The following is an 18,392-nucleotide window of genomic DNA, read 5'->3' as shown; positions in this document are numbered from 1 at the left end:
CAGGAAAATCAGGTTTTCCCAAGGCTTACTCCCAGCTTGCCTTCTTTGCCTATACATTTTAAGGCTCAGCCCATGAAGTGGTTCTGCTCACAATCAGGGTGGTCTTTGACAATCAAAACAATCCCCTGCAGACATACCCACAGGCCAGTCTGATCTACACAGTCAGTTGGCTTGAGACTCCTTTCTTAAGTGATTCTAGATTGTGGCAAGTTGACAAGTAAAACCAACCATCAGAGCCACACACAGCAAGTTCAAAGCCAGCCTCAGGTACACAGGACCCTCTCAATAAGCAAACAAACAAACAAACAAACAAACAAACAAATGGAACACGGGACACAGTGGCCAGTGGTGCAGTCAGCAGACAGATACAAGGGATGCCTGCAGGGCTCAATGCTAGTGTGAGTGTCTAGCTAACCCTTACCTTTTCTGACCTCAAGACCTCCCCAACACTTGTGCCCCAGAGTCCCTGAGAGCGATGAGCTATATTACTAGAGATCCGGGGTCAGAGGCTAGCCAGTCTAGCCCTCTCTTCCTAGCCGAGGGACCTTGGCCAGAGCTTACATCTACCTCAGTTTCCTCATCTGCAAAGTGGGAAAGCAATATCCAGGCAGGGTCAGTGAAAGGGCTAAACCTGTTTTCTTATGTGGCCCTGGCCTTTGCTCAGCCCATGGCATGGAAGAGACAGGTTCTGCATCGTCCAGGGTGCCCAGTGGCCCTGATTGCTTCCCAATATCCTACAGCTGCCACTTTCATGGAGCACTGGAAACGGAAGCAGATGAGGCTCAACTACCGATGGGACCTCACAGGCTTCGAGGAGGAGGAGGTGAGTGGCTGTGTCTGTCCTACCCAGACCCCCCCTCTGCCTTCTCCTCTGGCTCACGTGGACGCCCCAGGTCCCGACTGGTCTCTGATCCCAGGCGCGGCTCCTGTGGCTCCTCCACTCATGGCTTTGGTATTCCTCAGTTGCCAGGGCAACCGTTTTCCATCTACCAGTGTTTTCTGTCTCCATGCTCCCAAAGACATAACACCCACGAGTGTGGGCTCGGGTGCTGGCCAGGGCTCCCCATGCTGACCTCATCACATCTGCGGCTGTGGGGTGTGGGCAGGGAGTCACTGCCATCCACAGGCTGCCTTCCTCTCCGTCCTCGATCCAAATAATCCCTGTCTACAAGCAGAGGAAGTTGGGAAGCCTGGCAGAACCTTTAATAACTGGCTCAATGCAAATGTGGCTGGGCTCCAAAGCGGAGTTGCTCACTGGTAGATGGCCCTGGAGTCAGGGACAATACGTCTGCCCAGAATCCCCTGACTGCCATCTCCTGCAGGAATCCCTTGTTAGGGTCATCAAGGAGAGCCTTGATGTAGAGCAGGCTGTTCCCTGCACGAGCTGAGGCATGGCCATGGCCTGGTGCACCGTGCCATCTCCTTTCTGTTCTACAGTACAGTCTTCAGGAGCCAGCCTCCCAGCAGCTGGGGTTACAGGGCTGAGGCACACTTAGTGGCATGCCCCACCCCACCCTACCCCCTTTGAGACTGTAGCTGAGGCTGCCTCTAACTCGCTGCATAATCAAGGATGACCTTGAACTCCCAACCTTCCAGGCTCTACATCTGGACGGTTGGGATCGCAGGCAGGCGTATACTGCCACATCTGATTTATTCAGTGCTAGGAATCTAACCCATGGCCTTGTGCAGGCAAATGCTGTCCCATCTCAGCTGCGTTGCCAATGCCCCTCTCATGTTTTCCTTTTATAAGTGAGACCCCGTTTATGTTTTTGATGTGTTATAAATCTGTCTCTCACTTCCCCCTTCCCCCTTCCCCCTTCCCCTTGCCCCTTCCCCCTTCCCCCTTCCCCCTTCCTCCCTCCTCCCTTCCTCCCTCCCCTTCCTCCCTCCCACTCTCTGGAGCTTGAACCACAGTAGACAAGTGCTACTACTAAGCCCCACTTACAAACCCTTATAAAACTCAAACAGCTCACAACCTCTGGAGTCCCAGTCTGCTGGTTACTCTTGGCCATTACTCATGCACCCTTCAAAGAAGCCTGTGGTGGCTTCTGCTCCATGCTGAAGCCATGTTGTTCTATGCTCCCAGCTTGGCAGCCAGGTTATGGTTATAATCCAGGGCTCTGGGACCACAGTACTTGACTTCATTTGATCTGATACCACCACTGCTGTGTAACCTGCAATATATTGGTTAACATCTCTGTTCCCAGTGCCCTTTACTGACCCCTAGATATTGAGAGGCAAGGCTCACTTGATCAGACTGGGGAGGTCTCTGCTGGGCATATCTGTGCCCAGGACACAGAAAGCTTCCCAGAGTGTTACTTGGTTAACCACAACCAGGCTTCACCTGCCACCCACCCACATAACAGTGTCTGTCCTCTTCTGCAGTGAGTCTGTTTCACAAATGATTGGTACTCTGTACCCGGTACAGGAGGAGCTCTGGCCTGAGTGGGCTCACTGACCCCCAGGTGGCCCCTCTCCTTGGTTGCTGTTTCCATGTTGATAATTCCAAAAGAAGAAACACCAGCTGGGTCTTACTGTCCTGGTGGACACATTTCCAAGGTGTCCTGAAAGCTGAAGGGAACAACTCACCACCCCCCATCTTGACCCCCACCACCCCAAGGTCCCTAGGGCTTGATCTCTGAGAGGTATCCCCGAGGATACCAGGCATACAACCCCAGTGGGCCTGAGTGGATCCCCCAAAGTAAGCCACTTATATCCCATGGGCAGCCAACCACCGTCCAGGTGGGGTATGTGACCTCAGGTGAAGAGGCTGCCTCTACCCTCCTACCCCCATCCAGTGGTCTGAAGGCCAGGTTGGCTACCAGGTCATTGTTCTGTGTGCTTCTCCATTGAGCTGAGAATTGTGGGAAGCTTGCACAACTGGCATCTTGAAATGGCAAGCATCCAGACCTCTGTTCTGCTGGACATTGCCACCATCCTGGTTCTACAGACAACCTCAGTAATGCTTCTTTCTGTTTTTGTCTTTATTCCCGGTTCCCCGCAGGAAGCTGTCAAGGTTTGAAATTATTTTTTTGGTCACTCTGCCTTCCTCTAGCCTATCTCTGGGGAGAGGGACCTTCGCACACACGCTCCTGTCTTTCCACCAGACAGCTCCTCATGGTTCTCACCTGGGCTCTGCTTTCTCCTGGTATCACCTGACCTGTTCTTTCCTTCCAGCACCTTCTGCTGAATTCCTCTCGGCTCCCCGAGGCCTGGCACCTCCAGCCTGCCTGTGCTTGCTGCCTTTTGCTACATCTCTTTTGGCTCCCGTGGCTACTCTACAGAATATTCCAGAGGGTCAGTTCACAGCTGGGTGTTCATTGAAACCTAGCATAGCCAAGACCCTATGCAGGACACAGAAGCCAGACCCTCTGGCCATTCCATTGAGCTGGGGTTCCTAGGGAGAAGGGGAGTCCAGGGCTGAGATTCAGGCCAAGTTCAGGGAGTTCAATGTTGGAAATATGACAGCCAGCTGTGAACTGGTCCCCAGAGTCCCAAAGGCAAATACATCAACTCCTGTGGAGGGACTCAACACTAATACATTCTTTCTTCACTTGCTGTCTTTCTCAGGATCATCCCAGAGCAGAGTATGAAGCCAGAGTCTTAGAGAAGTCACTGAGAAAAGAATCCAGAAACAAAGAGGTACAGGCTCTGCTCTTTACTTCCCACAGTGAGATGCTGAGTGTCTAAAGTGTGATCAGGGGTCAGCAAACATTATGTGTCTGAGGTATGATCGCGAGTCAGCAAACACTATTGTTTATCAGGTATGACCAGGAATCAATAAACATTATACATTTATAGGTATGTCCAGGAGTCAGCAAAAACTATATGTTCCCAGGTATAGACAGGTGTCAACAAATACTGTGTGCTCTCTGCCGACTGCAGCTTAGCTCAGATTGTAAATATTTAAGCTATGTAAGCCTATACCACAGCTACTCAGCTTTGCCACTATAGTGTGAACAGGGCTATTGATAAAAGATAAACAAATATGCAAGACTGTGTTCCCATAAAACTTTATTTACAAAAACGGGCCTGGGGCCAAATTGGACCAAAGGTGCAGAATTGGCCCAACTCTGATCTAGACTGTCCCCTGGTGTATCCTGAAAGTGACCTCAACTTCAACAAACATGTCACACTAGATCTGGTTGCTGGGAAGGCTCTGCCCCACCCCGGGCAACCTGTGTTCTGTGTTGAAGAATGAATTAGGAGCATTTGTAGATCCGGGTCTGTGAGCTTCTTGTTTCTCCATGTCCTAGAATCTAGGACATAGGACAGGGAGCAGATGTGGGTGTTGTGATGTGCTTCAGGCCTCTGTCTTTTTCTGATAAACTGCCCCAAGCCTTTTGTTCTGACTGGCAGCTTGTATGTGCAAAACACACATCTCGCTGCATACCTCTAAAAGCATTGACCTGTTCGTTATTAATGGTTTTCACATGAGGGGGACAGGCCAGGACCTCTAGGCTTCCGGGTCATGTTGGTACTTGGCAGTACTAGACAGTTAGAAGATGTTTTTCCATGCTCATGGTTTTCCTGATACCCTTGCCCCTTCAGCCTCTAGAGTAACAAGACAAACCCTGGGCTCTTCTTACCTTGTTTGTTATCATGTCCCATGTACAGAGCTTATGGTACCTAGCAGCCTCCGGGTATGGTCTTTACAATTACATGGAGGTGGGTACAGCAGAGGCTTCAGGCAGGCAGGTACAGGGCTCGTTTTGTAGCCAGGAAGGAGGTACATCTCCAAGAATACCCCAAAGGGATTGAGCAGGACTCAAGAATGAAAAAAATAAACACGCCTGATGTGGTGGTGTACAGTCATCATGGCCAGATGTGCTGGTGAACACACCTTTAATCCCAGTGCTCGGGAGGCAAAGGTAGGCAGATCTCTGCCAGCTTGGTCTACAAATAAGTTCTAGAACAACCAGGACTAGACACTGAGACCATGTCTCAAAAAGAATAAAACTACATAAACAATTAGATCACTCTCAGGTGTGTCTGGAGTTCTGACACTGAGGCACAACATTGTCATCTATAGAGCTGAGACAGCCTTACATTCAAATTGCAGAAATAAATGGCAAAAAAATTCATGTTTGAAGTTTACAATTTTATGCTGGGTCACATCCATAGCTGTGGTAGGCCATGTGCAACCCATGGGTTAGACCAGCCAGAAGCCATCTGTCTGACTTAACATATCAGCCGGGTAGTTTCCTCTGTATACAACCTGGTGGCCTCCCCAAGTGAGTCATGTCACCAGGGCATCTCTCTGGCCCTAAGCCTTCCTGGAGAAATCTCAAGAGTCAGCCTGAGCTCCCTAGTACTGTGGGCCTAGTGGCTTTCTGGTCACAGATCTCAAACTGGAATGAACACAGAGAAGTGTCTGCTCATTCCTAAAGCCACAGAGGTTTGCAGCCCCCATATACCACACCCATTGCAGCAAGCAACTTCAGAGAGCAGGCGCTGCCTTACCCTGCCTCAGTTTTAGCCCCAGCTCTTGAATCATTAGAGAGTCACAAAGATGTTAGGAGGGTGTGTGTTTTTCTTTTTCTTTTTTCTTTCTTTCTTTTTTTTTTTTTTTTGTTGTTGTTGGTTAGTTTTGTTCTGTTTTGATTTGTTTTGGTTTTGAGTTTTGGGGTTTGGGGTTTTTTGCAGACTTCAGGAGGATGGCAGCCCTGAGCCGATTGGGTTCATACAACCACATTCTCTCTCTTGTTTCGTGTGGCTCCCAGTGACAGCTTTGCATTGATTTTCCCCAGTTATGGAACAACATTACTTCATGTGGTTTTATTCCTTTTTAAATTACATCTATTTGTATGTCTATGAAACAGCACATGTGTGGAGATCAGAAGACAACCTTAGGAAGTCTGTTCTCTCTTTCCATAGTGTGGGTCCTGAAGTTTTGAAAACAAGTCATCTGGCTTGGCCATAAGCACTTTTACCAGCTGAGCCTTCTTGCCAGCCCATGGTTATATAGCCCACACTGGCTTCCAACTAGCTATGTAACTGAAGATGACCTTGAATTTCTAATCCTCCTGCCTCCATCTTCCAGAGTGCTAGGATTCCAAGGATATGACACCACCGTGTGTTTGTGTAGGACTAGGATCCATTCTACCAACTGAGCTCCAGTCCAGTCCCATGAAATTGGTTTATTAAAACAGATCAACCACTGATTGCCATGCCAACTTGTATTTCTGGGTGTGGCTCCATTTCTAGTGTCTTAGGGTGGTAGTGGGAACAGACCCAGGTTCCTCAAGCTCTAAACCATTGAAATCATGTTGCTGAAGGAACCTATGGGGACTCTTTGCTGGATTCTTTATTCTGGAAACTTGTAGTTCTCCTTGCCCTGACCTTGAATTGAGACTCTGTTGTGTGTTAACTTGTTTAAAATGTCAAGAGCCTAGGTCAGCCTTGGCAAATGGTGCTCACAGAGAGAGTGAGCTGTTGCCTAGACTCACATCCAAGATCAGCAATACCCTGCCCTCATTCTGCCACCCAGTGCTCTCTTTCCCCACCCACCCTCAGAAGTGCCGAAATGTTCCAGAAGAACCGACCAACAAATGGAAGCAGAGGGTTAGGACAGCCATGGCAGGGGTGAAATTGGTACTTCTCTGTTTGGGGGCAACTCAAGGCTTGACACTGTTTGCAGGCCTTCTTGCCCACTGTGTCTGTCCCTGGCCATCTCTGTGGTGTGTTCTCGGAACATTCCCATCTGTGTCCTCTCCCCACCTCTCACATGCAGCCTGCCCTGTGTTGTGATGTCACTGCATGGCTCTCAGGGATCCACAGGGAGTAAGGCAGCTTCGTGTGGGGTTCTGGAGACATGCTTGTCACGAGTGTCCACGATTGCTTCTTTTTTCCTTGTGCGCATGCATGCAGACACCTCTGGAATGAGTGGCCTCCCACGTGACATCAGTGCCAGCATGCTGAGCTCAAGTGTGTTTTTGTCTTTGAAAGCCCCTCCCACACACACTTGAAACTGCCTAGGCTATCGACCAACTGCTCCCCAAGGTCCTTTCAGGCCAGACAGCTCAGGGCCCAAGAGGCTAGTGACCAACTACTGTTCCCCAAGGTCCCTCCAGGCCAGCCAGCTCAGGGCCCAAGAGGGCCTCTGTGAGCTATGTGGCCCCAGGTCAACATGGCCTTACAGTGCTCTGAGTTCTAACACGTAGTGCTAGCCACTTGTTCTGACCTGCTCAGCAAAGGGAGAAATAGCTATTATGGTCTGCACCCAGACAAATGGCCCAACAGCTTAGGACCTGGAGCCCTGGACAGGAGGTTGCAGAGAAAGAAGAGTGTCTCAGATGTGGGCCTCTCCCTTGCAGGCCACCCAGTTCTTAGGGAGCAGTAGGCAATGCCATGCCCATGCAAAGAAGAAACCTAGCCCCAAACCCATTCCCTTCTCTGTCACCATGTGACCCTGTTCACAGGGGACTAGGCCCTGTGTGCTTCTCCTCTCACTGCGCTGTCATGTTTGCTCAGCACCTTCTGGAAGTTTCTCTGAGTTTTTGTGCACACTCCTGTCCACCCACTAGGGTGGTTCCCAGTGAGTGAGCAGATGGTTTCATGTTGCAGACCGACAAGGTGAAGCTGACCTGGAGGGACCGATTCCCAGCCTATTTCACCAATCTTGTCTCCATCATCTTCATGGTAAGTTCTAGAAGGTTGGAGGGGCTTGGAATGAGAGGTGCCCTGCACTCATCTTGGGACACAATGAGACAGAGAGGGAGTGAGGGATACCCCTCTTCCATCCCTAAGATGGGCTGGGCTAGGTTTTGTGGTGGTCCTGGGTTATGTGATTTGAATCCAGTGACACATGGTTTTCCATAAGTGGGACATACCTCACACTGGGATCTCTGTGCCCTCAAAATTCTTAGAGAGTTTTGACAATTCTTAGAGAAACCAGTAACAAAATTTCACAAGATGGTCAGGCAGGGCAGTATACTCCTGTAATCCCAGTACTCAAGAGACTGAAACAGGAGGATTGCTACAAGTTCAAGGCCAGCCTGAGCTACATAGTGAGGCTGTCTCAAAATCTAAGAAAAAGAGGAAGAACAGGACAGGTGGCTCTAAGCTGATTCTAAAGACCCAGCAAACACCTCATGGTTTTTACGAGGCTCTCATTCCCATTGGCCCCACCAGGCCTCTGCCTCAAACCACCTGTACTTGTCTTAACCTTCACGTGGCATGGGCCACTTGTCATCTTTTGTCTAGCCTGAGAGGTTTTGATGAAATCCTGGCACAGCCACCTAGTCTCTCAGTCCAAGATGCCCATCAGCCACCTGCCCCAAGGGCTTTCCAGGGAATGATCCATTCAGTCATCACAGCTAGCCAGCCCTGACTCCACAATGCTGCTGCTGAGGAAACAGATCTAAAGGCTGTTCTTTGGAAGGCCAAGCCAGAAGGGGCAAAGCTAACAGCTTATTTCTTCTTCATCTGCCCTACGGGCCCCTCATTTCATATGAGATGGACAGACAGCCTTGAGTCAGGCTGTGTTTCCTGGGCAGGGTGGGCCGCTGGAAGACAGTGTAGGCCTTAGCTTCACCCACCTTTTCCTGGAGAAGCCAGGAACTCACAGGAAGTCAAGCTCACACTCATTTGCTCTGATTCACTTTGATGAGGCCTGTGCTGCCCAGGCTCTTCCTGAGCTTCTGAACCTTGACCTCTAGAGTAGCTGGGACTACAGACACACTCTCAGCTTCATTTTGAGGGCGGCACGTTCCCTCAGGTACTGAGGCATAACCAGAGAATCACACCCCCAGCCCTTAGTCAGTGAAGGGCAAAGCTCGGGAATCAAGAGACTCCAGCAGCCCCACAGTTCAGCTGCTCCTAGCAAAAGGGCCAGTGATGGCTTAGGAAGAGGGTAGGTAGCCTAGGGCCTAGTGTGGCCAGAGGCACTGGCATCTCTGGACTTCTGCTCACTCATCCCGATTGCCTTATAGCTCCTCCTCCAACATCACTTCTGCATTCCAGGTAAGAAAGGGGAAAGCTGAGAATAAAGCAAAAGATGAGCAGCAGAGGCTGCCTGTGTGTGAAGGGGGCTTCCTCAGAAGACCCTCCCACAATGTATCCCATTGGTCAGAATCCTTTCTCCTACCTACCTCCCCTGCCTTAATAAGGAATATAGGGTGAGCTAACAGAGGTAGGTGAGTGAAGCCAGGGTAGACAGACACAGGTAGGAAACCAGCTGGGACTGTCTTTTTTTAAGGGTCCTGTCACAAGAGATACAGGTTCATGGCTGATGGGAGATACAGCTTCACTCCTGACCCCAGAGTTCCATTCAGGCACAGATACTGGTGATGCACATGAGCTAAGCCTGAAGACATCAGTGTGCATGGCCAGCCAGAAGTGCAGGGCACATGGCTCGTGGCTCCCTCAGAGGAGGAGGGTGGAGGGCTGCCTCTGCTGAGTCACCACAGACCCAGAGCCTTCCCCACCTCTGCACGCTGGCACAAGAGATGTCCTTATGGCCAGGAATGGCCTCTTGGCAGACCTGAGGGGTGTTCCGAGGAAAACCTCAGTGCCTGGCACAGATCAAGGCGTGGTATCCATGCCTTGTGCTTACAGGGCATAGTGGGGGCTGCAGATGGTTTCCCAGGCAGGGTGTTTCTCTGTTTAGTCACTAACAGATGTCTGGAAAGGTCTGGTTATGGCCCATAGTGTACAGGGCAAGTCTTCTGAAGAAATTCCAAAGGCCATGTCCCCTGAGTGGGCAACAGAGAGCAGCAGTGCCAGGAGCCATAAGAGACCATGCCAGCAAGGACAAGGCTTCCCCTCCATCCAGGACTCAGGGGCATAAGGGCCCGAGCCCAGAGCAGCCAAAACCTACACACAATTGGTTAAAGCCCAGCTATGCTTTGCTTTTCGAACCTCAGACATGCCAACCCTTGCCCAGCAAGCTCTAGGGTGGGGTGTTCACACCCTTGGGCTGGGCAGAGACTGGGTCTTACCCATGGACCTGTGCCAAAGGGAAAAGGAACCCAGACAGACGACTGTAGCAGGCGGAACAAACCTGTCACCAGCTTCCCACCCATCTCTCAGGCACCAGCAGTCTGAGTTCCATGGAATGTTGTAGCCTGAGATGGGTTTGGCTAGCTTTGGGACTGCTGTCATGGAAGAGCTGGAAGGTAGTAACTGCAAGATATCTGTGGGAAGACTCTGCCCATGCCCCAGCAAACCTGCAGGATGCCACCATCTACATGATCACAGTGAGGGCACCAACTCAGCCCTGCACACTAAATGTCTGCTATCTTAGTTGCCTCAGGTTGGGCAAGAAGCATCCACGGCAGCCAGTCTGCTCTACCACCCACCAGAACAGCCACTGGGGGTGTGGCTACAGTGTCCTGGGATCTACATAGGGGACAGTAAGGAAGGATTGTAAACAGATCTGGAGAACTTTAGGCTTGGAAGAACCAGCTGGTGAAGCCTGTTCCAGAGCTAGGTGCCCTGACCCAGCCACACGACCTCTCTGATCCTGGGAGTCTTCCCACTTTTTCTTCTTGTTCTGCGGTCTGACTCCTACCGAAAACCTGGCATCGGGTGGGTGACTCCAGTAATTCCAGCTTTAGTTCTGATGCAGGAAAATTGGGGGTTAGGAGCAGACGAGCAGGTTCACAGGAGCTCTTCGCCTTCCCCCAAACCACCCCTAGCATTCCCACTAAGCATGTCTACGCCTGCCCTGCAGATCGCAGTGACATTTGCAATCGTCCTCGGAGTTATCATCTATAGAATCTCCACAGCTGCAGCCTTGGCCATGAACTCCTCCCCGTCTGTGCGGTCCAACATCCGGGTTACAGTCACGGCCACCGCTGTTATCATCAACCTCGTGGTCATCATTCTGCTGGATGAAGTTTACGGCTGCATTGCCAGGTGGCTCACCAAGATTGGTGAGTGCCATGTGCAGGACAGCATAGGCAGCATGGGCCTAGGGCAGGGCCAGCCTTGAAGTGGGCAGCCTGGTCACAGAACTGTGGCTAGTCCCAACTTCCCCTGGCCTGGCCTGGCTGTGAGTGGCTAGCAGCTGGCACAGTCAGTACCGTATGTCTCTCCTCAGAGGTCCCAAAGACAGAGAAGAGCTTTGAGGAGAGGCTAACCTTCAAGGCCTTCCTGCTCAAGTTTGTGAACTCTTACACTCCCATCTTCTATGTCGCCTTCTTCAAAGGCCGGTAGGAATTCCTCCACCCTGGCTCCTTGCCTCTTCCTCACTTGGGTAGAAGCCTCTGTCCTACCTTGTCCCTCTCGATGGTGGGAGACTCCCATAACCCAGGGAAAACAGGAAGTGCAGCTTCCACAGCCCAAGATGCTCTGGGGAGGGCTGGGTCAACAGAGCACAGGAGTTTCCTAATGATGCAGACCCTAGGCAGTGGGGACCTTTGTCAATAGACCCCAGACAGCAGCCAAGACAGTAACCTCGGCTAGTCCCCTCAGCAGACCAGGTGGCACAGAGGTATATATACTGAAGATCCACTGGGAAATGAGGGAGCCTGTTTAAAATCCTGGTGGCTCAGACTGAGGATCCAGAGAAGCACAGGTCCTTTTGGGTGCCAGCTCCTAGGGCCTGAGTCCAGCTCCTCCTTAACCACTGCCCCAACTCTCCCAGGTTTGTTGGTCGGCCCGGTGACTACGTGTACATCTTCCGCTCTTTCCGGATGGAGGAGGTAATACATCACCCCCTTCCCAGCAGCCTTCTGCTTAGCTTCCTGTCCCCTGGGCTTCTGCACTACAGGGGGAAACTTTCTTGCATCTTCACACATCCACATAGATCTATAATGTCATAGTTTCTTCCCTGTCACTGTGATTGACACCCTGATAAAAGCATCCTCCGGGAGAAAGGGTTGACTTCAGCCCATAGCTCTAGGGTGCAGTGCATCATGGAGCAGAAGTCAAAGCAGCAAGGGCTATGTACATCAGATATGTTCAGGTGCCTGCAGAAATCAGAAAGCATCAGATCTCCTGGAACCAGAGTTACAGCTGGTTACGAGTCGACTGATACAGATACTGGGAACCCAGATCCTTTGCAAGAGCATTTAAATGCTCTTACTATCGCAGCCATATCTCCAGCCCCTTTTTAATCTTATTTTGAGTGCAGTTTCTTATTTGTTGTGTGTATGCTGCAGCACATGTGTGGTGGCCAGAGGACAAGTTGCAGAAGTCAGTTCTCTACTTCCACCTCATGGTTCTCCAGACTGAACTCGGGCCAGGCATGGGGGCTGGAGAGACTGCTCAGTGGTAAGGGTACTTGCTACTCTTGCAGAGGATCCAGGTTTGATTCCCAGCACCTACACTGTGGCTATCTATAACTCCAGCCCTGGGGCATCTGATGCCCTTTTTTATACTTCCATGGGCACCACGCACTTATATACATGGTACACAGACACACATGCAAGCAAAACACTCATATAGATAAAATAAAAATGTAAAAAATTAAATTAAATTTAAAAAGCTTCATGGCTTCTGAGGAATGACTGACTCCTAAGATTGATCTCTGCCCTCCACATGCATGCACGCACATGTGCTTGTCACATGCACATGAGTGTGTGTATGCACACACACACACACACACACACACACACACACACACGACACTAGAGAGGACATTGTCACAAAGGGATGAGCGTCAGACACAGGATGACTCAGTAGTGGAAGGTAGTCTGCTTCAGTTATCTGACCACAGGCCCAGGCGCCGCAGGGAGTCCTCTGCAGGTGTGAGGTTTACAGAAAGTCTGTAATGTGTGCTTTGCTTCTTGCATGGCATCCTCTTATGCTGGTAAGGCAAACACTTCACTGACTGAGCCAACAATACCCTATTCTTTTCTTCGAGACGAGGTCTGACGTAGCTTAGCTTGGCTTGGATCTAACATAGCTGAGTTTGACTTTGAATTCCTGCTCTTCCTACCTCCACTTCTACAGTGCTGGGATTATAGGTGTGTGCCACCAAGCCTGGCTTCTTGGTGGCCCTCTCTGCATCACTCCAGATGCTGTCTCCCTCTGGATCTTTGTGTTCTTCTGAGGACACTGGTCACTGAAGCAGGGCAATGACTTCTTCCTAAAATTAGGTCTTATTCTCAAGGTTTCAGAAGGTGCTGATGTGAACCACCCTTAGTATGTGTGTGTGGGGGGGGGGGGGTGTGCGCGCGCGCATGCTCGCGGACATGTGTGCACACATATGCACAAGCACACGTACAGATAATGTGCATTTGAGGTGGCTAGAGGAGAATAATGTCAGGTGTCTTCCTCTACTACTCTCCTCCTGATGCTTTGTGGTAGGGTGAATTGGAAGCTAACTATTACAGCTAGGATGACTGCGCCGAGAGATCTTTGTGTCTCTTGCATCTGCCCCGACCCCACAATGCTGAGATAACATGCAGCCACACTTGGCTTGGGATTCAGACTTGGATACTCCTGCTTGCAAGCAAGTGCTCTTACCCATCCACCGTCTCCCTAGCCCCCAACCTGACTTTTATGAGGCCATGAGTCACCTCACAAGTTGAGGGCCAACCTCCCCCTGACCCAGAGCCAGACTAGACCTAACCGGCCCTCTTCCCTACAGTGTGCCCCGGGCGGCTGCCTCATGGAGCTCTGTATCCAGCTGAGCATCATTATGCTGGGCAAGCAGCTAATCCAGAACAATCTCTTCGAGATTGGCATCCCGTGAGTGGTGCCTGCTATGGGTGGGGACATAGCGGTGGGGGGCAGGGGGCTTGAGTGGACTCTAGAAGTAGCCTCTATGACAAGTGAGGCATCAGCCTCTTTGGGGATAGGAGACATCAGAAACCAGGAGGTGAGAAAGATGGGGAGAGGACATGAAGCAAAAGTTGCCCTGTTGTAGACAAGGAGACATGGAGTCCCACCTTCAGAGGGCCACACAGCCTAGCTGCATGCCGGCTCCTGAGTGGCAGAGTGTCTAGCCAAGGGGTTAATCCCCTCATCTTGCTCCTCAGGGGTGCAGGTTCCCTGGAGCCAGGACCTTAGTGTACTGATGAGAGTCCACAGGGGCATAGCACAGCCCACACTTCCTGGTCCCCTCTGGGGGACTCCCATGGCGATAGGTGGCCTCTCATTCTCTCTGACCTTCAGCATCTTAGGAAACCAACAGAGCTGTGCTGCCTCTAGGAGGAGGTCAGAGCTTTCAGTCCCCTTCCAAAAGGTATCGGGCTGGGCATGGTGGCACATGCCTTTGTTCCCAGCATTAGGGAAGAAGAGAAGGGTAGATCTCTGAGTTTGAAGCCAACCTGGTCTACATAGTAAATTCAAGGCCAGCCAGGGCTAATAGTAAGACCCTGGCTCAAAACAAAGCAACAATAAAAAAAGACGCCTCTTTCAGGACACTAGCAGTGGTCCAGGCTTAGGGCAGACAGAGTAGTATAAGTATAATTCAGAGGTGGGATGAGTGCAGCCCCCACCCCTGGCTGCCTACTGACACAGCGCCCCCTGCAGGAAGATGAAAAAGTTCATCCGCTACCTGAAGCTGCGCAGACAGAGCCCCTCAGACCGTGAAGAGTACGTGAAGCGGAAGCAGCGCTATGAGGTGGACTTCAACCTCGAACCTTTCGCCGGCCTCACGCCCGAGTACATGGAAATGAGTGAGTAGTATCCTGGCCAGGGCAGTGGGTACCGGCCATGGGGGATGCAGATCGGACAAAGACTATGGATCTTGGCACAGTGATGGATGCCTGCCTGTGATCCCAGAACCTGGAGGCTGAAGCAGGTTGCTCTTGAGTTTGAGGCCAGCCTGGGCTACATAATGAGACCCAGCCTCAAAAAAAACCAAAACAAACAGAAAAAGGGAAAACAATCTAGGGAGATGGCTCAGTTAGTAAATTACCTTATCAACTCTAGGATTTAAGTTCAATCCCTGAATCCACATTTAAAAAAATAGAGAGAGAGAGTTGGAGATGTGTAATCCCAGCATGGAGGAGGCAGGCAAGAGGACCCTTGGAGCTCACTAGCCAGCCAGCCTAGCCTAGCCTGCTTGATGAGTGCCAAGCCAGTAAGAGATGGGAGCCAAAAAAATAAAATGAACCATACCTAAGGAATGATACAGGAAGTTGACCTCTGACCTTCACACAGGAAACAGGCTACCACATTAGAAATAGGAAAAGGGCTGTGGGCTGGGATGCCCATGACCTAACCCTCAGTGCCCCTCACCCTTTCACAGGTGTCAGGCAGAGGCAGGACAGGAGATGCCTGGCCTTGACTCTTGGCTCTGGGTTCTATTCCTCCTCCAGACTATAAACACTGTCCCTTTTCTTCCAAACTCACCTTCCAAAGGCCCAGGACAGGCAACACATGGTCACCTGCCACACAGTGTGATACACAAGGCCAAGCAACAATTCCTCCTCCCTCTACTTCCCTCAACAGCAATACCAGCTCCATTGGAGGCCCCCAGCATTTGGGATACCATAGCCACACACTTTTAGAGACCTTCTTTGGGTCTGTGACTTCTCTATTCTTCCTGATAACCAAGATACTTGTCTCTACTTGGGCTTGCTGTGACCCTAACATGACACCAGTCCTCTTAGGGAGGCCTGGATAAGCCTCATTAACAGCCAGTGTTAATGCAGTCCCTGCATGGAAGGATGTTGAGCGATAGGGAAAGCCATGTGCAACCTGTGCAGCCTGTGCAGCCTACACAGCCCTGGGGCCTCCCAAGCTCCCTTCCGTCCATTGGGCCTCTATGCTGTCTTCACACTGAACTCCACATTGTTCTGTAAGCATGTAGCTCAGGCCTATAATGAGGCCTCTGCCTTTATGATAGATACCTCTAGTGGAATGCTCTCCCTCAAATACCTGCATGGATCCTCTCTCTTTTTCCTTCCTTCCTTCCTTCCTTCCTTCCTTCCTTCCTTCCTTTTATTGGAAGACTCTGAGTGTCCCCCAATAAAAGTTTTCTCTGACCACAGTGACTAAAAAAGTTAGTCCTTCCCCATGCCTAGGACCCAGCTCCTTCTCTGGCCCCATTTTAAATCCAGCTGACATCATAAGTTAGTTGCCCCCCCCCTTTTCTGTCTGTCTCACAGAAGGATGGAGCCCTGTAGAGGGAAGACCTTTCCTTCTCACTCTTGACTGTTGTCCCCCTACCCTAGAATGGGCCCAAGTATACAGCAGATACTCAATGCATGCCTGAGTATATAGCAGATGTTCAGTGCATGATCACTGAACATATGGATAAGCGAGCACAGACAGGAAGACTCAAGCAGAGGGGGCTTAGACTGGCATGGCCTCAGCCTCCATGGACAGGACTCAAGCATGCAGTATCAGGTCCTGGCTGGGAAGGGGCTGCTCTGGACTCTGCATTATCCACAGTGCTGAAAAGCAAGGCAGGCCTGGTATGTGGCCACAGAGCTCCTCAGCCTTGGCGTAGAGGACAATGGTGACCTCCAGGCTGAAGCAGTGGCCAGAGCATTCTGCCCCCATAAACACCTCCCAGCTACTCTCTGTTCATGTTCCCAGCTGGAATCATCTCACCCCAAAATTCAGGAGATTATGGGGGTGGGGAGCAAACAGGACTCCAGGCTCCTTTCTTTCCCTGTTCATCCCCAGAGCCATGGCCAATAGAGTCTGGGTACTGGTCTCCCTTACCCCCAAAGTCAGGCCTCCACTCTCTGAGGAGGCTCTGGAAACAAGATACCACAGAGAAGCACCCTGTAGTTGACAGAGACATGGTCAGTTATCTTACTACTGAAATCTCACCTCAGGCTCCCATGATCCTCCAGGGCTTAGGAATAAGGAGATCTCAGGCACAAAGGTCTCTTTGTTATGTGTCAAGTAGCTTAGCCCAGCCCAGCACCAGGGTGCAGTACTAGCCTGGCTCTCTCTCTTGGTCACATCAGCTGCCATCTTGTCCTCCAGGAAATCTAAGGCTAGTATGGGGGCTCACAGCTATGGATGGAAGGATATCCCACACTAGCTTCAGTTCCAGAATCCTTCCCTCCCACTTCCCCTCCACTTTCTCTTTCTCATCCCCTTCATGATGGATGAGGCAGTGACATCACTCTGAGTGAAAAAACCAAGGCTAGGACTGTAGCTCCTTTGGCAGATGCTTGCCTAACATGTACAAGGCCCTGGGTTCAATCACCAGCATAAACCAGGCATGGTAGTGCAGACCTATACTGCAATCCCAGCACTTGAGAAGCAGACAGACCCATCAGAAGGTCAAGGTCATGTTTAGCTATATAGTAAACTGGAAGCCAACCTGGGCTACATGAGTCCTTGTGTCAAAAAATTTTTTTAAAGTGGGAAAGCCCACCTACAGCAGCAACCTTGAGCCTGAGCCTCATGCACATAACCATGGCACATGGCTGGTCCTGTTTCATCATAACCTACACACACACACACACACACACACACACACACACACACACACATACCAACACCTCCATTCCTCAGCAGAGGCATCCCATCCTGCTGCCCATACTTTAGGGCCAAAGAGAGGTCACCAAGACATCTGGGAGACAGTTCCCACAGCCTCCTGCCCTGCTTACCTTGCTAACAATAGCCATACTCAGCCATCTGAGCACAGAGTGACATTCTGTAGCTTCCTTATTTACCCCTGGCACGGAGCAGCCTTTGGACCAGGTCCCACTATACAGCCTCTGGACCAGCTCTCCGACTCTCATCCCTCTGATGACCTTTTCCTGACCTGTTTCAACTCAAGTTGATTGCGGCTTCTAGGTCTGAAGAAGCCCAGAGCTGGTGAACAGCAACGTGAAGCCTGGGGACAAAAGGCTGGGACAGTCCCAGAAGACATGTCCTCCTACTCTCCTAGGCCTGATGGAAGAGGAAAAGAGGGACTCTTTAAACAGTTATGGGAGCAGGTCTTCCTGACCCTAGGGAGATTTGGGCACAGGGATGGGCCGGGCCAAGCCAGGCCATGCGCCCACTTGGATCTGCCTATGAGCAGATATTTCATAAGATTGGACCTGTGAACTTCAAGCATGCATGTAACTCAGCAGTCATACCAGGGTGAACATGACCAGAGCACATTTATAAACAAGTATAAAAATTACACAGTGTAGAGCTGGCAAGATGCCTCAGTACATGAAGTGCTTTCTACACAAACATGAAGAAATGAATTCAGTTCCCAGAACCCTTGTAACAAGCCAAGGGTAGTGGTGGTGTGCTTGTAATCCTAGCACTGAGGAGGGAAAAGCAGGAGGTTCCCTAGAGCTTCCTGGACAGTCAGTCTAGGCTACTATGAGCCCCAAGTCCCAGTGAGAGAGTCTACTTAAAAAAAGAAGAAGAAAAGAAAAGAAGAGAAGGGAAGGGAAGGGAAGGGAAGGGAAGGGAAGGGAAGGGAAAAGAGAAGAGAAGAGAAAAGAAAAAAGAAAAGAAAAGAAAAGAAAAGAAAAGAAAAGAAAAGAAAAGAAATAGGAAAAGGGTAGTTGACACCTGAAAACTAG

General features: G+C 50.7%; 1 protein-coding gene across 20 annotated transcripts in view; it reads left to right on the top strand.

The window, feature by feature from the left end:
- Ano1 (anoctamin 1, calcium activated chloride channel) overlaps positions 1-18,392 on the top strand; it is a 163,478-nt gene that overhangs the window by 129,536 nt on the left and 15,550 nt on the right. For 10 of the 20 annotated variants that reach the window (XM_006508463.4, XM_030241953.1, XM_006508459.4 and 7 more), the window contains 10 exons: positions 741-823; positions 3,005-3,016; positions 3,571-3,642; positions 6,517-6,594; positions 7,567-7,641; positions 10,676-10,877; positions 11,045-11,156; positions 11,591-11,648; positions 13,541-13,641; positions 14,428-14,573. In XM_006508463.4, the coding sequence (XP_006508526.1) occupies positions 741-823; positions 3,005-3,016; positions 3,571-3,642; positions 6,517-6,594; positions 7,567-7,641; positions 10,676-10,877; positions 11,045-11,156; positions 11,591-11,648; positions 13,541-13,641; positions 14,428-14,573 (939 nt within the window). The remainder of the gene's footprint in view (positions 1-740; positions 824-3,004; positions 3,017-3,570; positions 3,643-6,516; positions 6,595-7,566; positions 7,642-10,675; positions 10,878-11,044; positions 11,157-11,590; positions 11,649-13,540; positions 13,642-14,427; positions 14,574-18,392) is intronic. The other 10 variants (XM_017321913.2, NM_178642.6, XM_030241954.1 and 7 more) reach the window with 3 other exon arrangements.

Source organism: Mus musculus, chromosome 7 (assembly GCF_000001635.26).
Source record: "Mus musculus strain C57BL/6J chromosome 7, GRCm38.p6 C57BL/6J".
NCBI lineage: Eukaryota > Metazoa > Chordata > Mammalia > Rodentia > Muridae > Mus > Mus musculus.
Note: the sequence above shows the minus strand (reverse complement) of the source record. Positions and strands in the feature narration are given on the sequence as shown.